Source organism: Bemisia tabaci, chromosome 10, assembly GCF_918797505.1.
Source record: "Bemisia tabaci chromosome 10, PGI_BMITA_v3".
Classification (NCBI taxonomy): domain Eukaryota; kingdom Metazoa; phylum Arthropoda; class Insecta; order Hemiptera; family Aleyrodidae; genus Bemisia; species Bemisia tabaci.
The window spans coordinates 14,231,183-14,249,905 of record NC_092802.1 but is presented as its reverse complement, the minus strand read 5'-3'; the positions used below and the strand labels follow the sequence as shown (position 1 = coordinate 14,249,905).

Genomic DNA, 18,723 nt, shown 5'->3' with positions numbered 1-18,723 from the left:
TGTATGCAGAGAGTCAGAAAATCTTTGATTTTCCGCGGTTGAAACATGCGGCGAATACAACTGTTTCACTTCGGATATCGCAATTCCAGTAAAAACATACTTCCGCCGTGTTTTGCATGATCAGTGCGTAGGTGCTGTTAACTTCCGTGAATAGTCGACCAACTTCCGGTAACTGCCTATGCATATCCGGGATCGAAAAAAGAAACAAAAGAGTAATCCAACGACGTTGACAATGCCACCACTCGTCCTAAAAAAAGAGTTTTAAATATTTTTAAGGATGAAAATACCGTGTGCAGACATGAGGCCACGATGGATATATTGGACTGCATTTTGCAAAAAAGAACTATTACCTCGGGCTAATTTGAAGAAGCATCTACCTACATAGAAAATCTAACGGCACATAGGTTGTTTCTATAAGGAGCTAAAAACAAGCGGGAAAGTTCTAATACTGTCGTATTAGACAAGAGCTCAGGTGTTAGTAAATGTATTTAGTGAGGAAAGGAAGTATGAACTCCGTCGACTTGGCTGGGAAATGGAAATAAAACATCAGCTGATAGCAAACAAAGGTTACCAAGGAAACCGTAAACGTGTTTTTTCGTTTCCCGAAAATGATAGCCACCGTTGAGCTCATCAGGCGCGTTTTTTTTAGGCTTCTTTTATTTTCAACGATCAATTTCGATAAGAATTACTCTACCGCTTAGGAAATTTCTTATAGACAAACGATCGTAACTACCCGCGCATTACGTTAAGAGCATAAAATACGGATATCACAGCTTTATTTATTTTAAAACTGGACCCCCCCCTAAAAGCCTACACATCGATGAGCTGGTGCGCCATTTAAACGAATTAGCACTAGTATACTAGTATTTTAGAGGCAAGTCGAAATCAAAGAGCGCTGCCTATCGGCTGAGCGCTTAAAAGTGAGTCCTTATTGCAAAGTGTAGCCCAATTAGGCTGCGTGCCAGACAAAATAATTAAGACTACCAATATCCAATTTATTAATTTTTTTCGTGCATCAGGTTTCTCAGATGTATTCATTAAATTAGTTGTAGGTAGCTTCCTGAAATTATATTTATCAGTTAGAGTTACAGTTAGAAGTACCCATGGCAGAGCGAGGTAATGGACTCATTTAAAAGATTAGAGCCATGCGTTCAGATAGGAAGAGGATGTGTTAAACAAGTATACATTCTTTTACAACCATTATCATTTCAAAGTGAAATTGAATTAAATTCTTTGTAAATCAATAAACGTTTTCCTGATTTCCTCTATAGCTCTTGGAAGGGGGGGGGGTGGAGGAGTTAAAGGCACTATCATAGCAAGGCTATCGACCCCTCTTTTCCGCTCTTATTCACCGGTTTGCTCCTTGTTGTTTCTTGTTTCATATGTCTTTTCCGCATTTATTTCATGTGATCAATTCCAAAACGTTTTTCTCACTTTTGAAGGGAGGGGGGGGGGGGTAGTTGTAGGTATCGTACACATGGTGGTGTTAAGAATGAGTTCGCTCATAATACCCCAATACATTGAAGTCTAAAAACCGCCCACAGCCCACAGCGGGGCCCGTGAGAAAACGGGAAGAGATGAGTTCTCACTTGTATCAAGTCAGTTCTTTAGGTGAATTAACTGAAATATCTCACCAGCATTTTCTGCAAAGTCTCCAAATATGCTACCCAGACGGTCACTTTGTGCTTGATGGGTTTTATATGCTTAGAATTGGTTATGATTGCGATATTGACACAGCTATCGTCTAGAGCCTCGTAGACGCCACTGAGATCTTTCAGCTGAAGAATGTTTGCCTCCTGATCAGTTGCCTCTACTTCAAATTGCAGACTTTCCCAACATATCTCGATCTAAAAATACAACAATTCTATTAAAAGAATTCACAAAAGAAACATTTCTTTTTAGAACCGTATTTCCGGGCTATATAGACAAGATTATACGGGCTATATATTACATAGATTTTATGTAAATACGACTACGAAGAAAAAACCTTGTTGGATGCACCAATCCATTTGAGATTTACCTTTCGTAAGAGGCTCTCCAATTCTGCCTCGGCTATTGCTCGTGCTGCAATGTCGGTCAAGTTTTCAGCCTTCGACATAATGTCCGTTTCAGCCAACACCTTCAGCGTCACGGGTTGAGTTTGATCGGCTTTGAAATCCAGCACATTTTCGATTTCTGACCAGTGTCTTTCCCTCAAAGATGGCTCCCGGAGAGATTTAATAACGGGTAACTGCAAAAAAATCACCAATGACTAAAACTTTCAATATGTTTAAAAGTGAATTTTAGATTTTTCTCTAGATGGAGAAGTCGTAGCCTTGAATGAACCATTTGTTCTTTGGGAAACTTGAAACGCCTTCAATTTTGAGAGTATGTAATCCGCAAATGTGCAGGCCCCTCGTGAACGCAAGAACCCCGGGCCCCTGAGCGCTAATCCGGCCCTGGAATAGACTAGGAGAAAAATTATGGACTGTGTGAAGGGTCTCTCATCAGTTGCCGTGAGCAAGTCTATTACTTGCATTATTCTCCGTTTTTTACTTCATTTTGATGTTAGACCGTAATGTATGTTAGAATAGAAGTTTGTCTTACTTTTTCTGAGAGAGACTTGATGTTCGCTTCAAGTTTTTGGACGACGACGTTGTACGGCAGTCCTCTTTGAAGCTTCGTGACGTCAGCCTGGTATTTAACGACAAAACTGTTAATGACATCGTATTGAAGTGTGTGAAAATTTGCCTTGTACCACTCCTCCACCACTGTCTCCCACGCGTCAGAGCATTCCCATAAGAGTTTCAAAGTCTCTATGTCGTGCATTACACGCTCTAAAGCCGAATTTTCCTTAGAAGAAGAAAACAAAAATTAAACCATTAAACACTAGTGTATGCGCAATTTTCCGTGTAAAATAAGGAAGTTATCTTCCAAAACGGAGAAAGGGCCTTCTTTAAATTATCTACCTCTTTTGCGGTTATTTGACATTCTTTCTCGGCTCAATATCGTTAAATTACACCGGTACAATTTCTGAAATTAAGTGCTCTCTCTACTTTTTAAAAATTCACGAATTAAAAGTACTTAACAAGTGAACACGCTAATTATTTGTTCATAAAAACGTATCAAATCTCTCTTTAAAGTGCGAAACGAAATTGTAAAAAGTGTTAAAATTATTAAAATGAATTAAGACAGGCTTACTTTAGCTTCATTCTGGTACTGTTTACATTGCGTAGCGGTTTTATGACAGTCCTCAAGCTGCCCCATGAGAGTGGCTTGTGCTAATTTTGCCTCCATCACGTCTCTGCCCTCTTCAATCAACCAAGGTTCCTGGAATGGGATATCAAATAAAATGTCTCCCAGTTATGAATCATGAGAATCAGAGCTAACCTCAAAATTCTTCTTCTCCTTTTTGTTATTTTAGTGGCTTTTATTCCAATAGAGGAGCCGACAGCCATCTGAAGACATTTAGTATACTATTTTAGGAGTACGATTAATTAGGTGTACGGTTAGGAGTATTTGTGGGGTTATAGGACATTTCGTCAACGATTTTTTGTCCGCGCACCTGTTATGTCCAGTAAATTACGTCCACTCGTTTTTTCGGCACGGGAGTTTTGGTCCACGTGCCAGTTGAGACCCAAAGTTAATTGGCCCACATGTAAATACAAACGACAATTGCTCACGACGTTTTTGGACGAAAATGTAAAATGTCTTGGAAGGATTAGGGTTTGCTTGTTCTTTTGTTTTGTCTGTTTGGTCCAACGGAGAATAATATATAGTTGAGAGTTTTGATAAAAATGATGGAGCGTCAATTCCATGAGACAAAATTCACTAAAATTCTCTACACCTCTTTGCTGTAACAGGACTTAATTATCTTTCGAGATTTTCCCACCTTGTTATACCTGAACCGGATAAACCTCTATATTTGCCTCAGCTAAAGGCTCTTAGATTTTTCCTGTGTACGATAAGTATTTTGATTTATTTTGCAAGGAAAGATCTGTACTTTTAAAGGATGCCTGTCATTCTTAATACGTTCAATTTCGTATAATACTGTTTAATACCTCTGTTGTGAAATAGTTGCTTCAGGCGCCGCCGCACGGCGGGCGAGCGGCCAGCGCAAAACGCGCATTGGCGCCTACAAACCTAAGTGGATACTCCAAGCATTGTGCAATGCGTGAAGTATCCACTTAGGTTTGTAGGCGCCAGTCAGCCTATCGCGCTGGCAGCACGCCGCTCCGCTCTGTTACGCTTTAATACCTACTTATACTCGCATAGTCAGCGTTTTTTAACTCATGATTTTGAAATGTTTGCACACTCTGCATGCATTGATTTTTCTCATTTAAATTGATGGGAGAAAAATATGTATCAATTTCTCAAAGGAGAATAATAATTTAATGTACGTTTTTTAAATATTGGTGGTTTCGTGTCAAATTTAATGATTTCCAAAGCACTTTAATTTTTTCTTTTACATGTTGTGCTTTTATTGTGCTGCAGCGAGGTGTACGCGCAACCAAACGCTCAAAATTTGACGTATTTGAATCTAAAAGATCGATGTACAAATGAGTGAAAACTAAAGATTGCGTGATCTTGGTTTTTTCTCCTTTTTTATTCATTTTTGAAGTTTCTGTCGGCACAACTGCGGCTTACTGAGATTAATGTCGCTTGGAAAAGGTTTTACGAATATTTGTCACGTTTTTAAAATGTAAATATTTTCAAAATGAAGTAATAATTTCATAAAGAAAAAATTAAAAAAATAAAAAAAGTTCCTGTACACATATAAGGTATATTGTACATTGAATATTTTAAGGATAGAAATAAAACCAAATATTCACCAATGACAATTTAAAAAGATGATTCAAAAGGAGAAAGTAATAACTTTTAATTTTTAATTTTGATAATAATTTCATTTAGAAAATGAGCAACCATAACAATACTTCCTTCTCTCTTAATTTCTCATTTCCATATTGTCAATATAATTTTACAAACCGACTAAAATATAACGCTTGAACCAATTAAGTCATCGTTGCTTATTTTACGTGTGGGCATAAACTACTGAACAAAAAAGGTGCGCGGACAAAAAATCGTTGACAAAATGTCCTGAAACCATGGTGGTTATATTGAAGAAAAAAAGGGTAGGATCTAGAAGACCAACACCGTGTTCAAATCCTAAGACCCTTCAGGACGACTTACTATACCATAGTTAGACTGGGTCTTGGAAAACATTCAATGGGATATGCTAGATATTTTGAAGTCAGAGGATAAATCAGTTACTCCCTGAGTGGCTATTTTATTCTTCTCTTTTTTATTACTTTTTTTCTATGTTAATTTTATTTTATTTTCTTTAAGGAATTTGGCTATAATTTTATAGATCAACCTCAATATTTTCCCTTATCACCGCCGCAAAACATGCTCGATTTCATGCTTCAATTCAGAGATGTCTGCAAACTCTTCTTAGTTTTTATCAAAATCTATCTTTTTCTCGGAATCATGAATTTGGACGAACTACTTATTGGCCAGCCTTGCTCCTTGAGTAAAGTACCTAAATAGGAAGAGAACGGGCATGTCAGAATATGGAGCCTTTACGACCCAAAAGGGCAGCCAACCTTGTATCAAAACATGTCACTGCCAATCTTCAGATTCCAATATCAAACCAAGATGGCCAAGAATGTTCATAAATGAGCGTTCTTCCACAAAAATGAGTAAATTTATGCACAAACCAAGTCAAATGCGTGCTTCACGATGAATCGACAGGTCGTAGCAATTTTAAATAATAAATCACTCTCAATAATTTGATCTCGTAGGTTGGCTGCAATTTTGGGCCCTGAAAGCTCCGTGACCTAACATCAAAATTACAGACATGTCTACCCTCACCCTATACAAGTTTATACTCGAGCAAACATGAATGGTGACTGAATTGAATGAATGATTAGTGGAACGAATTAAAAGGAAATTTTACTCACCAAGGCCTCATTTTTTATTCGTGTGACCTCCCTGACCAGCATTTTCGTGTCCCTTTGAATTTGGTCGTTGAGTTTTCTCTCCAGTTCGTCTTTCTCCTGAACCCTCTTTTTGGCGGCAACTTCCAGTTCGCTCAAGGCTTTATCTACTTCCTTTGACATATAATTAACCACATTAACTCCATAAAATTAAAAAGAAAATAAAAACTCTAGAGGAATATTTGTCACTGAACTGAATCCAATAACTGATCTCAATACTTGTTTGCATAGTTATTCCAGGGGTGTTCAATTCCCGGGTGTACGAGTGACGCAATAAAAATCAGTCATAGGAGGTATAACTTTGAAATAATTAGGGGACCTCTCAAAGAAATGAAAAATCAGCAAATTGGAGAAATCCATTTAGAGCTTTGAGTATCATTTTAAGCAAGTGTCCCCGACATCATTTCTATTGTGAGCCTAGATTTTCTTTCTGAGAAGAATCCAATGTGCTGTCTACTCACCGAAATATTATCTCTATCCTCTGAGTTAACTGGCACCGAATAGTGTTCCATCATTTCGTACAACCCTTTGCAATAAATCATCTCCTCTTTCATTTCCTCCACCTACGGGAGAGAATCACGCATCTGTAAGTCGAATGCAAAATCGAAGAAAGAAAAAAACATGGTATCTTCTGCTGAGGGCTCAATTTAACATTGAGATGAAAAAAAGATATGCAGTAACTTACTTTCTTTTCCGTAAAAGGTATTTCTTTTCAAAGCTTCTGATTATCATCACACACTCAAACGTATTACTTCTTTGAGATTCCGTCTCCTGTTTGGGGATATGCTACACTTGTCTTAAGGTGATTCGATGGACGCCATATTTTGTGTCAGAACGGCATGCGATATGTCGCATCAGTTGGTTCCATTTTTTCAGCTACTTGTCATTTTTCTTCAATTTTGAGATCGCAATTCTGTTGTCAGGAGACTAAAGCACTCACTTACCAATTTCAACGAAGAAATTCAACGTAATAAAGGCGTGGTTTTTTTAGAGAGAAAATATCGCATCCGGGTGCAGTTTCATCAGTATCGAATGCGATGTTTTCTCTCTGAAAAAACTACGCCTTTATTACGATGAATTTCTCTGTTAAAATTGGTGAGTGCTCTAGTATCCTGAAAACAGAATTTCGATCTCAAAATTGGAGAAAAATGACGAGTAGCTGAAAAAATGGAACCAATTGATGCGATATATCGCATGCCATACTGACAAAAAATATGGCGTCCATCGAATCACATTAACTTGCGTTGAATCCGCTTTGCTTGACGTGCTCCAAATTTTTTGTGTGAGTATCTATTGCTGTATCTGCCTCTTTTCTCCCGAAGAATATTGAATGCTTTTATTTCCGTTTTTGGTTTAATTTGCTCGAGGAATCTTTAATATTTATTGGTAATTTATTAATTTAAGCAGATTACCTTTTTAATCGAGGAAAAATTCGACGAATTAAGAGTATTTTTTCTTGTTAAATTTTTTAGGAATCTGACTCTGAATCCAAGAGACTTTTTTCAGTGTACCGTGTCCCACCCGTGAGAGCAGATAATCAAGGTTTTACTAGGAATGAGGTAAGTGATAAGTGATAAGAGCAACTTACCCGCGTCAAAATCTTCCCCAAGAATACTTGGTACTCAACAAACTCATGATTTTGTCTTGGATCCGATCGTATGTAATAATGGGTTCCTTTTATTTCGGTCGCAAGGTTACTAACACGTTCTTTGCCAATTCTGAATAAAAAAATGTTCGAATTCGTCAAGTCGCATGCAAAGAAAACTATCAAATTTCGTTTTTAAGGATTTTAAGATTCCTTCTTTAACCTAGGATTGCAGAGGTCTTACCGTCTTACTGTAGAACATGCAAGTGATTATCAATTTTGTTTCGCCATGATACAGCTTCTACAAACTTGATTAAAAATAATAAAACAAAATTTTACACGAAAAAAAGGATAAAAAATATGAAATATAGCAAAATTATATAAAAACATAAATGAAAAAAAAACACACTATAAAAATAAAAATGACCGCACTAATTCATCTAAGTCCTCTTTTCTATTTTACAGCTGGTCAATAATTTTTTCCTTCTAGAATATAAAGTCTACCCTGCCTTTACAGGTTTAACACTCATGTCGTAATTAGAAGTTAGAAAATGTTTCAAGAATATAGATGGTGAAACTACCAAACCACGTATCTCAGTCTGGGAGATCGCACACTTTTGTCATACTTGATTTTTTAAATGAAAACCTACACAACATCAACTCTTAAAAAATTACGTGAATTTTCTTCTCCAAGCGAAGAAAACTCTTCTTAAACTTTACGGAATTATTTTGATTTGTTACCCTTCAAAAAAATAAAGTGGATCGGAGATTTGTAAACATCGCAAACGTGATATGTGGTCTGGCAGTTTCACTGCCTACATATAAAAGATGGATGCCTTATAACCAAAACGCATAAGGCATATACCTTGCAACATAATATAAGATGCTAATATTTCATAGCACCATAGTAAAGCTTACAAATACGTCATTGAAGTGGAATATGAATGATTGAATCACTACTCACCGTGGGACGGCACTTTCAATGGCAGTTAGGATCTCGTGACATTTTGGTAATAGAGATTCCTTCATTGGGTCCAATCTCAAATAAAATATTCCCAGCAGCTGGTGATCGATAATTCTTTCAATTTTTCTAATATTTTCGTTATATTGCTTAAAAGTCTCGCTGAATAGTTTCGTATCTGCAGTGAAAGGTATAATTCACGCATCAGTTATAAGTCATTGATAAGAAAATTTAATCCATTTAGATTATATTTATAACCTGAGGCAGCGCAAGCGAGGCAAATATTAAGCAAAGTTCAGCAGATGAGAATCGAATGCGTTGATACATTTATATGATACCATCTACATATTATAGCACAAATATATGTGGAAATCAGAGGCAGATATGCCGTAACTATAATAAATCAGTAATGAGGTTTTATTGCTGCAGAGTTTGGTCAAGTGATTTTAAGGACGTTTTACGTCAGTGCTGTATATGAAAGGAGTAAATAGGTACTTGCAATATGAAAGAGTAAAATTTCCTACGATCAACAACACACATAATCAGCCATGCGTGTACAATCATTATGTTGTAAAAGGAACAGTAATTTTAAATAATCGTATGAAAATCATCTCTGTAGTAGTAACAATACTCTTCAATTATGAAATTTCCTGTACTTGTTCACTGAATTATCTGACAATATATCTCTCATCAACTTCGCACCAACACAATCTTTTACCATGGATAACTTTGTTGGAGTTAGAAATACTAGCTCAACTTTATCTCCTCAATATACATTTTAAACATTTGGCTTATTATATAATTAATCACCTTCAAATAAGTGAATTTTGAAAGTTTTTGATTTTTTGTAGATTAGTATTGTTCGTAGTATTGTATTGTATTGTACAGTTTTTAGTATTTCTCTATCGACAAGGTTTCACTTCAGTCAAATTGAACAAACGAGACATCACAGAATGTTAGGTTGGTGAAATGGATAATCCAGGAGTGTAGGTATGTATCTGCCAAGGACGTATGTGAAGTGGTATCAAGTTCCCAGTAAGGAGCACTAGAACATCAATCGCAAAGTCGCGTGTCTGCTGATCTCTCCCACTCAGTGCTCGGTGCAGTGGCGAGGCGTAAATATCGATTATCGATATTTCCCCATTTGAAGCTATAGTGAAGAATCGATCAGTAAGGTGTTCGCTGCCAACACCCTGTTTTATCGATCCTTTTCCATAGATTTAAATGACAGATCAATCGATATATCGCAAAGCACGCCACGCCACTTGCTCGGTGCCATTCGGTTCATGTAACCACACTCTCGGCTGTATGATCCGTTCTTCTTTTCATGTGTCCAAGTTTTGAAACCAAACCAAACTATAAAAAACACTCGGTTTTGTGGACCGAGGAAACGGTTCTGAGAACCGGAAATGCGGTTATATGAACCAAATAGTGCGGCTAATGTAAAACTTCATACCCACGGCTCATAAGATCTGAACTTTTTTCTCAAAAATGACTGAGAAACTTTAATTATATTATTCATGAGTACCAAATCCTGTTTAACCGAACCCAAATAGTCACATTTACTAATGTCTTTCGTCCATGAAAAGCCCTGTTTCCCTTCAGTAATCATACATACGAGAAAATATGAATTTGCACTTCGACGCTGTGAAGCGACCAGACCACGTATCTTGGTTTGCGGCTTGGCAGAGTTCCCGTCATCCTTTATTTTTTAAACGGGAGACTACTCAACGTCAATTCATTAAGACTGCTTTGATTTTCCTTCTCTACATGCGAAGAAAACTCTGTGAAACCTTAAAGAATGATGTTGATTTGTTATCTTTCAAAAAAAATAAAATGTGAACCGATATTTTTGAATACCACAAACGAGATACGTAGTAATTTAACAGTCTCACCGTCGCACAGTGGATCGAGTCAATAGGCAAGGTCGAAAAAATTTGGAAACTTTAAAAGCTCATTACTCCGTTCATACGAAATTTTAGTTTTTAAAAGTGGTTTCCATTGGTTTACTCGAAGAATTTTCTTCTACACTGAAAAAAATTAGAATTTACTATTCTTTCACGCTGTATTACGCACAGTGTCAATTTAGGGCCAATTCTGCCAGAAGAATGGTAAACTTTACTATATACTGGTACAGGTAACGATTCCTCTGGCAAAACCGACTTAAAGATATGTAGAATTTACCATTCCTTCACGCTGTGTGACATGCAGCGTGAAGGAATGGTAAAATTCTACCAATTTTTGTTTTCAGTGTAGATGCACTTTTTAAAATTGAAAATGTGACAAATTAAACATCAAAACTAACAGTTTTGGTTAAAAATTTCATGTCCGACCTCTCTAATTAACTCGATTCGATGTGCGTCGACAAGCTTACCTTTCTCTTGTATTATGACCGCAGGATCCACGTCTATCGCGCAGTAAATTTCTTGAACGGACTCAAATCTTTTTATATATTGTTTAACCCCACGAAAATTGTCCATCAAATTTTCCAAAATGGTGGTTTTCTCGCGAGACAAGTGCTCATCGATCTCGAAAATTTCTTCGGATGGGGACCCAAGCTCGCAAAGTACTTCTGTTTTCCAACCGTGGATGACTGGTCTGAAAAACGTATTGATCCATCGTATGAAAGCAGTGCTCCAATTCAATGCCCGTCAAAAGTTCCGGGAGTCGGAACTTTTTTGTTCCAATATCTCCCACTCCATGACCGTCAAAAGTTCCGGGACTCCTTATAGATTTTTCGAATGTTCCGAGAAAGTTCCGGAAAATGCAAAAAATCCGGAATATTTTGGAAATTTCAAGAGTTCCGGGAAAAATTCAGGAAATACATCAATTGAATTACATTTTGCAACAAGGAACCACTATTTCTGGTCCATTTTAGAAACAACATACGTGCCATTGGTTTTCCTATGCAGGAATGTGTTTTTATGGAGAGCCAGAGACAGTGGTTCCTTATTGCAAAATGTAATCCAATTTTCTTAACAAAAAAAAAAAAAACTCGAGGCTATTTTATGTTAAAATGCATGGAAAAAATTTAAAATGCACCAAAATTGTATAAGTAAATAAATGAAATAAAGTGAAATAGGTAAAATTTATGAGCGTTTAAAAAATGGGTCAGTTGTGCTGATCACAGCATCGTGTTTTGATGCTAAATTCTTGTAGATTAGCTAAAAATAATAACATTTATCTATACAGCAACTTTCTACGTTAAGTATAAACCGAGATACCGCGCTTTGAAAAATGCAGTTTATGACGTCATCCACCACGGCAGTGACATCCTTGGTTTCTTCTACCTTGCTTTCATCAAACGGCGAGACACACATTTGCACTGGTTACTTAACGTGAACCTCGGCAAGGTAGATGAAACTATGGGTGTCACTAGTGTGGTGGATGACGTCATAAACTAAATTTTTTAAAGCACAATATTACGGTATATATTGATCGCAGAAAATAGTTGTTTTTGGCGGATCTTATTATTTTCAGCCAAACTAAAAGAATTAAGGTGATTCGATGGACGCCATATTTTGTGTCAGAACGGCATGCGATATATCGCATTAATTGGTTCCATTTTTTCAGCTACTCGTCATTTTTCTCGAATTTTGAGATCGCAATTCTGTTGTCAGGAGACTAAAGCACTCACTTACCAATTTTTACAAACAAATTCAACGTAATAAAGGCGTCGCTTTTTTAAAGAGAAAATATCGCATTCGAGTGCAGTTTCGATATCAGTATCGAATGCGATGCTTTCTCTCTAAAACAAACCACGCGTTTATTACGTTGAATTTGTTTGTAAAAATTGGTAAGTGAGTGCTTTAGACTCCTGACAACAGAATTACGATCTCAAAATTCGAGAAAAATGATTAGTGGCTGAAAAAATAGAGCCAATCGATGCGATATATCGCACGTCGTTCTGACACTAAATATGGCGTCCATCGAATCACCTGATCAAAACATGAGTTTGTGACTAGCGAAACTGATTCATTTAAAACAATTGGGCTGTATTTATTGTACAAAGTTGGTCAAACAATATTTGCATATACTCATTTTGTTTCATAATTAATGTTTAATAACTTGTAATAATTTTGGTTCTTAACAACACTTTTTCTCAACATGCTGCTTTTAAGTTTCTAAAACATGGCGTGGGTTCCTCATTGCCGTAGAGAGGAGTTTTGAGGACGCGGAGCCCAATCAGTGGCGTGGCGTGAATGATCGATTATCGATATCTCGCCATTTGATGCTATGGCAAAGAATCGATTACAAAGGTGTCCTCTGCAAACACCCTGATAATCGATCTTTTTTCATAGGTTTGAGTGGCGTTTTAATCGATATATCGCAAAGCATGCCACGCTACTGGCGCCCATCAAAGATTGGGCCGCGAAGTAGCCAGACCAGGAGACCCCTGGATGCTTAACGTGTTTACGTTGAAGGACCAAATAGATAAAACCTAATAATTATTTACCTGATAAAGGGTTCAAAAACTCCTGTCGCTTTAATTGGCACGATTCCAGAGCATGTCGATTCCCAAGTTTGAAAAACCTCGCGGAAAGACCGAAAAAATTCGGCTTCGTTTGGCGTTAAATGCAGCAGTTTGTCCGATATCTCCAGATTCAGGAAGAAATACGGAGCCTGGAATTCGATATAAATTTACGTTTTATGTATAATAATATATGTATTTATAATTTTTTTTCTTTCCATTAGAATTTTTTTTGCACCTTTTATATGACGTATGCCCATTTTGGAGCATGGCTAATGTTAAATATCGACGGTGAAACTACAAGACGACGTATCTCGATTTACGACGTTGTAGACTTCCTGCCATAATTGATTTATTTTTAAATGGAAAACTTCTCAACATCAATTCTTGAAAACTTCGGTGTACTTCCTTCGATATGCGAAGGGAACTCTGTGAAAATGCAAGATGATGATTGGTCCTCTTCAGAAAAATAAAATGGGAGCGGAGGTTTTTAAACACCGCAAACGAGGTGCGTGATCAGATAGTTTCACCTTCATTATTCCGCAAGTGAAAGATAGTTAATTTTCGTAGTCAAGTTTTGCCAGCGGATTCGAGGAAAGAGACTGCGATCGCACAGAAACGAATGTGCTCTTCATCATTTCTTTTATCGTGACCGTCACCCCATTTTTCCATAAGACCTTATTTCGGACGGCATTTCCAAAAAATAAGCCAGGTAACATTGGGTGTTGCCAAATTTTACTGTAAACTTTTTCTCAACTATAATTGCTTTATTTTGTTTTAAAACATTTATTGGCCAGTGTGTATGTTTGTTTGTTTGTTTCTCTGTCTGTCCGTCTGTCTATCTGTCTGCTTAATCTATCGTTAACCCCGCAGATTTCTGAACATTGTCCAAAATAAACACCAAACCGATTAACTGTAAAATTTAACTGATTTAGCCGATCCGGAACAGAATCAACTTTTACACCAAGTGCGGGAACAGTTCACGAGTGAAGAACATCTACAGATGAAACTAGCAGTCGCACCTTTAGACCAAGCGGAATAACAAAACAATTGTCAACTTCTAGCAGCCGCATCAGAATAAAGCCGTTTACGTTTCATCTTATGTCTTATTTTTTCAAGAATTTTTCTTGTATTTATTATTAATTCTTATTTTTACAAATTTATATTGTTCATATATTCATATCCGCTATCGACAAAAGTTTATAGTTATATATGTGTTAGCGTTAAAGTATGTCAGTTAATGTATACATTAACTAGTTAAAGTATACATTAACTGAAGCAACCAGTTGAAGTGTGTAATTAAATTTTTATTACACACTTTAACTAGTTATTTCATAGAATAACTAGTTAATTCATAGATTAACTGGGACGTGTCAGTTAAAGTATAAAAAGGGAGGAATCTTTGAGCCCCACTTTCGGAGGACATCCAAACATCGCCTCAAAAGGGCTCCTTTTGATACACCCGAATGGGAGGCCCTGTTTTTTTGAAATTGGACAAATCTCAGACCTTGACTCCATTTTGTTGTTCCGTTGTCTTTACACCATGCAAAGACCATATTCTCGTCGTCTTGATTTGCCCTCTTTACACTCCCTTGACCCTGACTATGTCTCGGTTTACCGTGCACAATTTTTAATTCAGCCCACATTTCCCTCAGAAACTCTATCACTGAATTGCAAATTTCCCGGCCGTTGTCCGACTGTGATACTGCTGGGGCTCCAAAAATCGTGAAAATGTATAGCAAGTTGTAGGCAACGTCATCTGCTGTTTTTGTCTTTAAAGCTCGCAAACTGACGAATTTCGAAAGATAGTCTTGATAATTTAAAATAAACTTGAATTCACCAGCGGGCTGCGACTGCAAATCAATCAAATCTAGTTGACAGCGACTATTTACGTGGGGAAAAATTATAGGTTTTACAACAATGCCCCTTTTCATGACATTCTCCTTTACCTGACAAGTTTCACTAAAGTCTAAAAAATCTTAACTTGGGCTGGAGTAATGTTTTTATAACGGACATTCAGTTCGTGCATCATGAATAGCCGTTTGTTTTTGTTTTGATAATTTGACTTGATTCAATTGTGACTTTCACACTTTACCTGTGAGCCGCCCGTTATTCTATAGAATAACTAGTTAAAGTGTGCAACCCACAAAAATTCTACACTTTAACTGGCCGTTTCAGTTAATGTATACTTTAACTAGTTAATGTATACATTAATGGATTACATACTTTAACGCTAACATATGCATACAATAGGCTCTATTAAAAATTTCAGAGAATTTGTCACAAATCATAGTGGGAACTCCCTAAGATTTACGGACGCAATCTCACTTGAAGGCTGGAAAATTGACTGGAAAAAAATTAATCTTTCACTAAAATTCGACACGACTTTGGAATTTCCGTCCGAAATTGAGAATTTGCGGGTATCTGAAATTTGACGAATCCTGCGTTTCAGTGGAAACTTTTGAACTGAGCCGAAGGATACTCTTGGTTCATAAATTGAACAATTCTTGGAGGAGATATGGCAAAATGGTATAATCTGCTAAAATACATCCACAGACAGTCCACCAGATGACGTCAATATCCTTCTATTTTTAAATCCGTTTTTATACTATTCGCCGTATCAGAAAAAATCATGAAAATGATTTCGACCTCAACCTTTTAAGCACTCACAGACAAAGCAATAAAAAATTTGCGTGCAGATTCTCTGCGCGATAATTTCAGTAAAGGTTTTGCGTTAAAGTAGAGGGAAAATGGGTGACAATTTTTAAGCAGGGGTCGGAACTACGTTTAAGTTGCCTTTTCTGGGTAGCGACGCCGCCGTGACATTCGTGTGATTGACTTTCTCTGGGAGATGATTTTTTTCTCTCAACCGTATCGAATCATAGAATAACTAGTTAATTCATAGATTAACTGGGACGTGTCAGTTAAAGTATAAAAAGGGAGGAATCTTTGAGCCCCACTTTCGGAGGACATCCAAACATCGCCTCAAAAGGGCTCCTTTTGATACACCCGAATGGGAGGCCCTGTTTTTTTGAAATTGGACAAATCTCAGACCTTGACTCCATTTCGTTGCTCCGTTGTCTTTACACCATGCAAAGACCATATTCTCGTCGTCTTGATTTGCCCTCTCTACACTCCCTTGACCCTGACTGTGTCTCGGTTTACCGTGCACAATTTTTAATTCAGCCCACATTTCCCTCAGACGCTCTATCACTGAATTGCAAATTTCCCGGCCGTTGTCCGACTGTGATACTGCTGGGGCTCCAAAAATCGTGAAAATGTATAGCAAGTTGTACGCAACGTCATCTGCTGTTTTTGTCTTTAAAGCTCGCAAACTGACGAATTTCGAAAGATAGTCTTGATAATTTAAAATAAACTTGAATTCGCCATCGGGCTGCGACTGCAAATCAATCAAATCTAGTTGACAGCGACTATTTACGTGGGGAAAAATTATAGGTTTTACAACAATGCCCTTTTCATGACATTCTCCTTTACCTGACAAGTTTCACTAAATCTAAAAAATCTTAACTTGGGCTGGAGTAATGTTTTTATAACGGACATTCAGTTCGTGCATCATGAATAGCCGTTTGTTTTTGTTTTGATAATTTGACTTGATTCAATTGTGACTTTCACACTTTACCTGTGAGCCGCCCGTTATTCTATAGAATAACTAGTTAAAGTGTGCAACCCACAAAGATTCTACACTTTAACTGGCCGTTTCAGTTAATGTATACTTTAACTAGTTAATGTATACATTAATGGATTACATACTTTAACGCTAACATATGCATACAATAGGCTCTATTAAAAATTTCAGAGAATTTGTCACAAATCATAGTGGGAACTCCCTAAGATTTACGGACGCAATCTCACTTGAAGGCTGGAAAATTGACTGGAAAAAAATTAATCTTTCACTAAAATTCGACACGACTTTGGAATTTCCGTCCGAAATTGAGAATTTGCGGGTATCTGAAATTTGACGAATCCTGCGTTTCAGTGGAAACTTTTGAACTGAGCCGAAGGATACTCTTGGTTCATAAATTGAACAATTCTTGGAGGAGATATGGCAAAATGGTATAATCTGCTAAAATACATCCACAGACAGTCCACCAGATGACGTCAATATCCTTCTATTTTTAAATCCGTTTTTATACTATTCGCCGTATCAGAAAAAATCATGAAAATGATTTCGACCTCAACCTTTTAAGCACTCACAGACAAAGCAATAAAAAATTTGCGTGCAGATTCTCTGCGCGATAATTTCAGTAAAGGTTTTGCGTTAAAGTAGAGGGAAAATGGGTGACAATTTTTAAGCAGGGGTCGGAACTACGTTTAAGTTGCCTTTTCTGGGTAGCGACGCCGCCGTGACATTCGTGTGATTGACTTTCTCTGGGAGATGATTTTTTTCTCTCAACCGTATCGAATCATACATTTCATACCTTACCAAAATGTGGGAAACTCACTTTAGGCGACCTATCGCGCGGCTTCTCCAACTGTTTGGTCCAACTCGAGCCAGTTAAATCCTCTTTCTCTGGTAGATGTTTGCGATGACATTCTAAGGTTAACCTCAGCTCTATCAAGGACGATCCAATTAATTTATGGTGCAGATCTTGCATCATAAAATCAATTTGTTGTAAGAACCTATTTGAAACGAAAATCAAAAGTCTATTTACAACGTCCAGATAAAATGAGCAAAAAAGATACATGGATAATACGTTAAAATCTAACATCAATACGCAATTTGCTGCGTTCTCCATTGATTTATTCAAGTCTTTTAAGTTGATTAAAAAAATAGAGTATAAATAATGATTCAGCCCTAGTGAGGAAAAAAGGGTGGTAATTTCCTAGCGATTATGCGGAACAATTCACTGTCATCCTATGCCTCAAAACGTATGTTAATTACTGCTACTGTTGCAGATTATAACAATTTCTACTGATCCAATTCAACTGTTGCACATTGACAAGGAATATCGAAAAATGCATATATCTTATTGCTGCGTCGCAAGTTTCCGCTTATTATTAAATTTCTTTTAAAACAAAACAGAATAGGTAACAACTTCCTTTCAATTTTTTTTAGAATTCCTTAACTCATTCAAATTTTTTTTAAAACACCTAGAAGAGGTATATTTGATTGATTTTCTTTTTTTTTCAAGTAGAAAACCTAATCCTTGATTATTTAATGAGATTCCTTGACTCTTTCTGGATTTTATTTGAAATCTATTTTATCTATCGATGATAAAATAACAATGAACAGTTATTGAATGAATTACAAAAATGAATTACATTAAATATCAAAATATTGCCTTGTGGCCATATTTGTAAATGAATTCAATTGTATTTGTGGTTGTCTTACCGTGCCGTTTGTCGACAGCATTTCTGCAGTCTCTTTTTTTCAGAATAGGTCATGTCGTCATTAATTTGCGCTGGTGGTCCATTAGACTCTCCACTTGCCCTATCTAAAAACGTAAAAATGTATTGGTAACAGAGGCGGATCCAGCATTTTGGCAACGCCGGATTATCTGCATTTAAACCTATGCTAAATAATCGATTCTTGCCGGAGCATCTGGTTCTCCAAGAAGCGATACATTTCCATAGGTTTAAATGGAGGAAAGACTGTGTTGCCAATTTGCTGGATCCGCCAATGATCGGTAACGCACTGCAAAAGCAACATAAGACACTTTTTGTTGGAATTAGTTGCAAGTTAATGTAACAGGGATACTCAAATTTTCCG

General features: G+C 36.9%; 1 protein-coding gene across 1 annotated transcript; it reads right to left on the bottom strand.

Annotated features, from left to right (window-relative positions):
• Window positions 1-12: 12 nt before the first annotated feature.
• Window positions 13-18,442, bottom strand: LOC109039673 (dynein axonemal heavy chain 6-like). Its single transcript, XM_072305242.1, has 13 exons — window positions 18,346-18,442; window positions 17,456-17,633; window positions 12,978-13,144; window positions 10,896-11,119; window positions 8,525-8,699; window positions 7,564-7,693; window positions 6,437-6,538; window positions 5,940-6,089; window positions 3,181-3,309; window positions 2,587-2,832; window positions 2,021-2,230; window positions 1,635-1,847; window positions 13-247 (listed from the first exon to the last, which is right to left on the bottom strand). Exons 1-13 carry the CDS (start codon window positions 18,396-18,398, stop codon window positions 14-16), a joined length of 2,211 nt encoding a protein of 736 aa, XP_072161343.1. The 5' UTR covers window positions 18,399-18,442; the 3' UTR covers window position 13.
• Between the last annotated feature and the right edge of the window lie 281 nt (window positions 18,443-18,723).

Bases quoted from the DNA above. Each gene is read 5' to 3' on its own strand.
- LOC109039673 (XM_072305242.1), bottom strand. From the start codon at position 18,398: ATGACCTATTCTGAAAAAAAGAGACTGCAGAAATGCTGTCGACAAACG. The intron at 17,634-18,345 runs GTAAGACAACCA...CGTTTCAAATAG, and splicing joins TGCTGTCGACAAACGGCACG to GTTCTTACAACAAATTGATT. The intron at 6,090-6,436 runs GTGAGTAGACAG...TATATGTCAAAG, and splicing joins AGGATAGAGATAATATTTCG to GAAGTAGATAAAGCCTTGAG.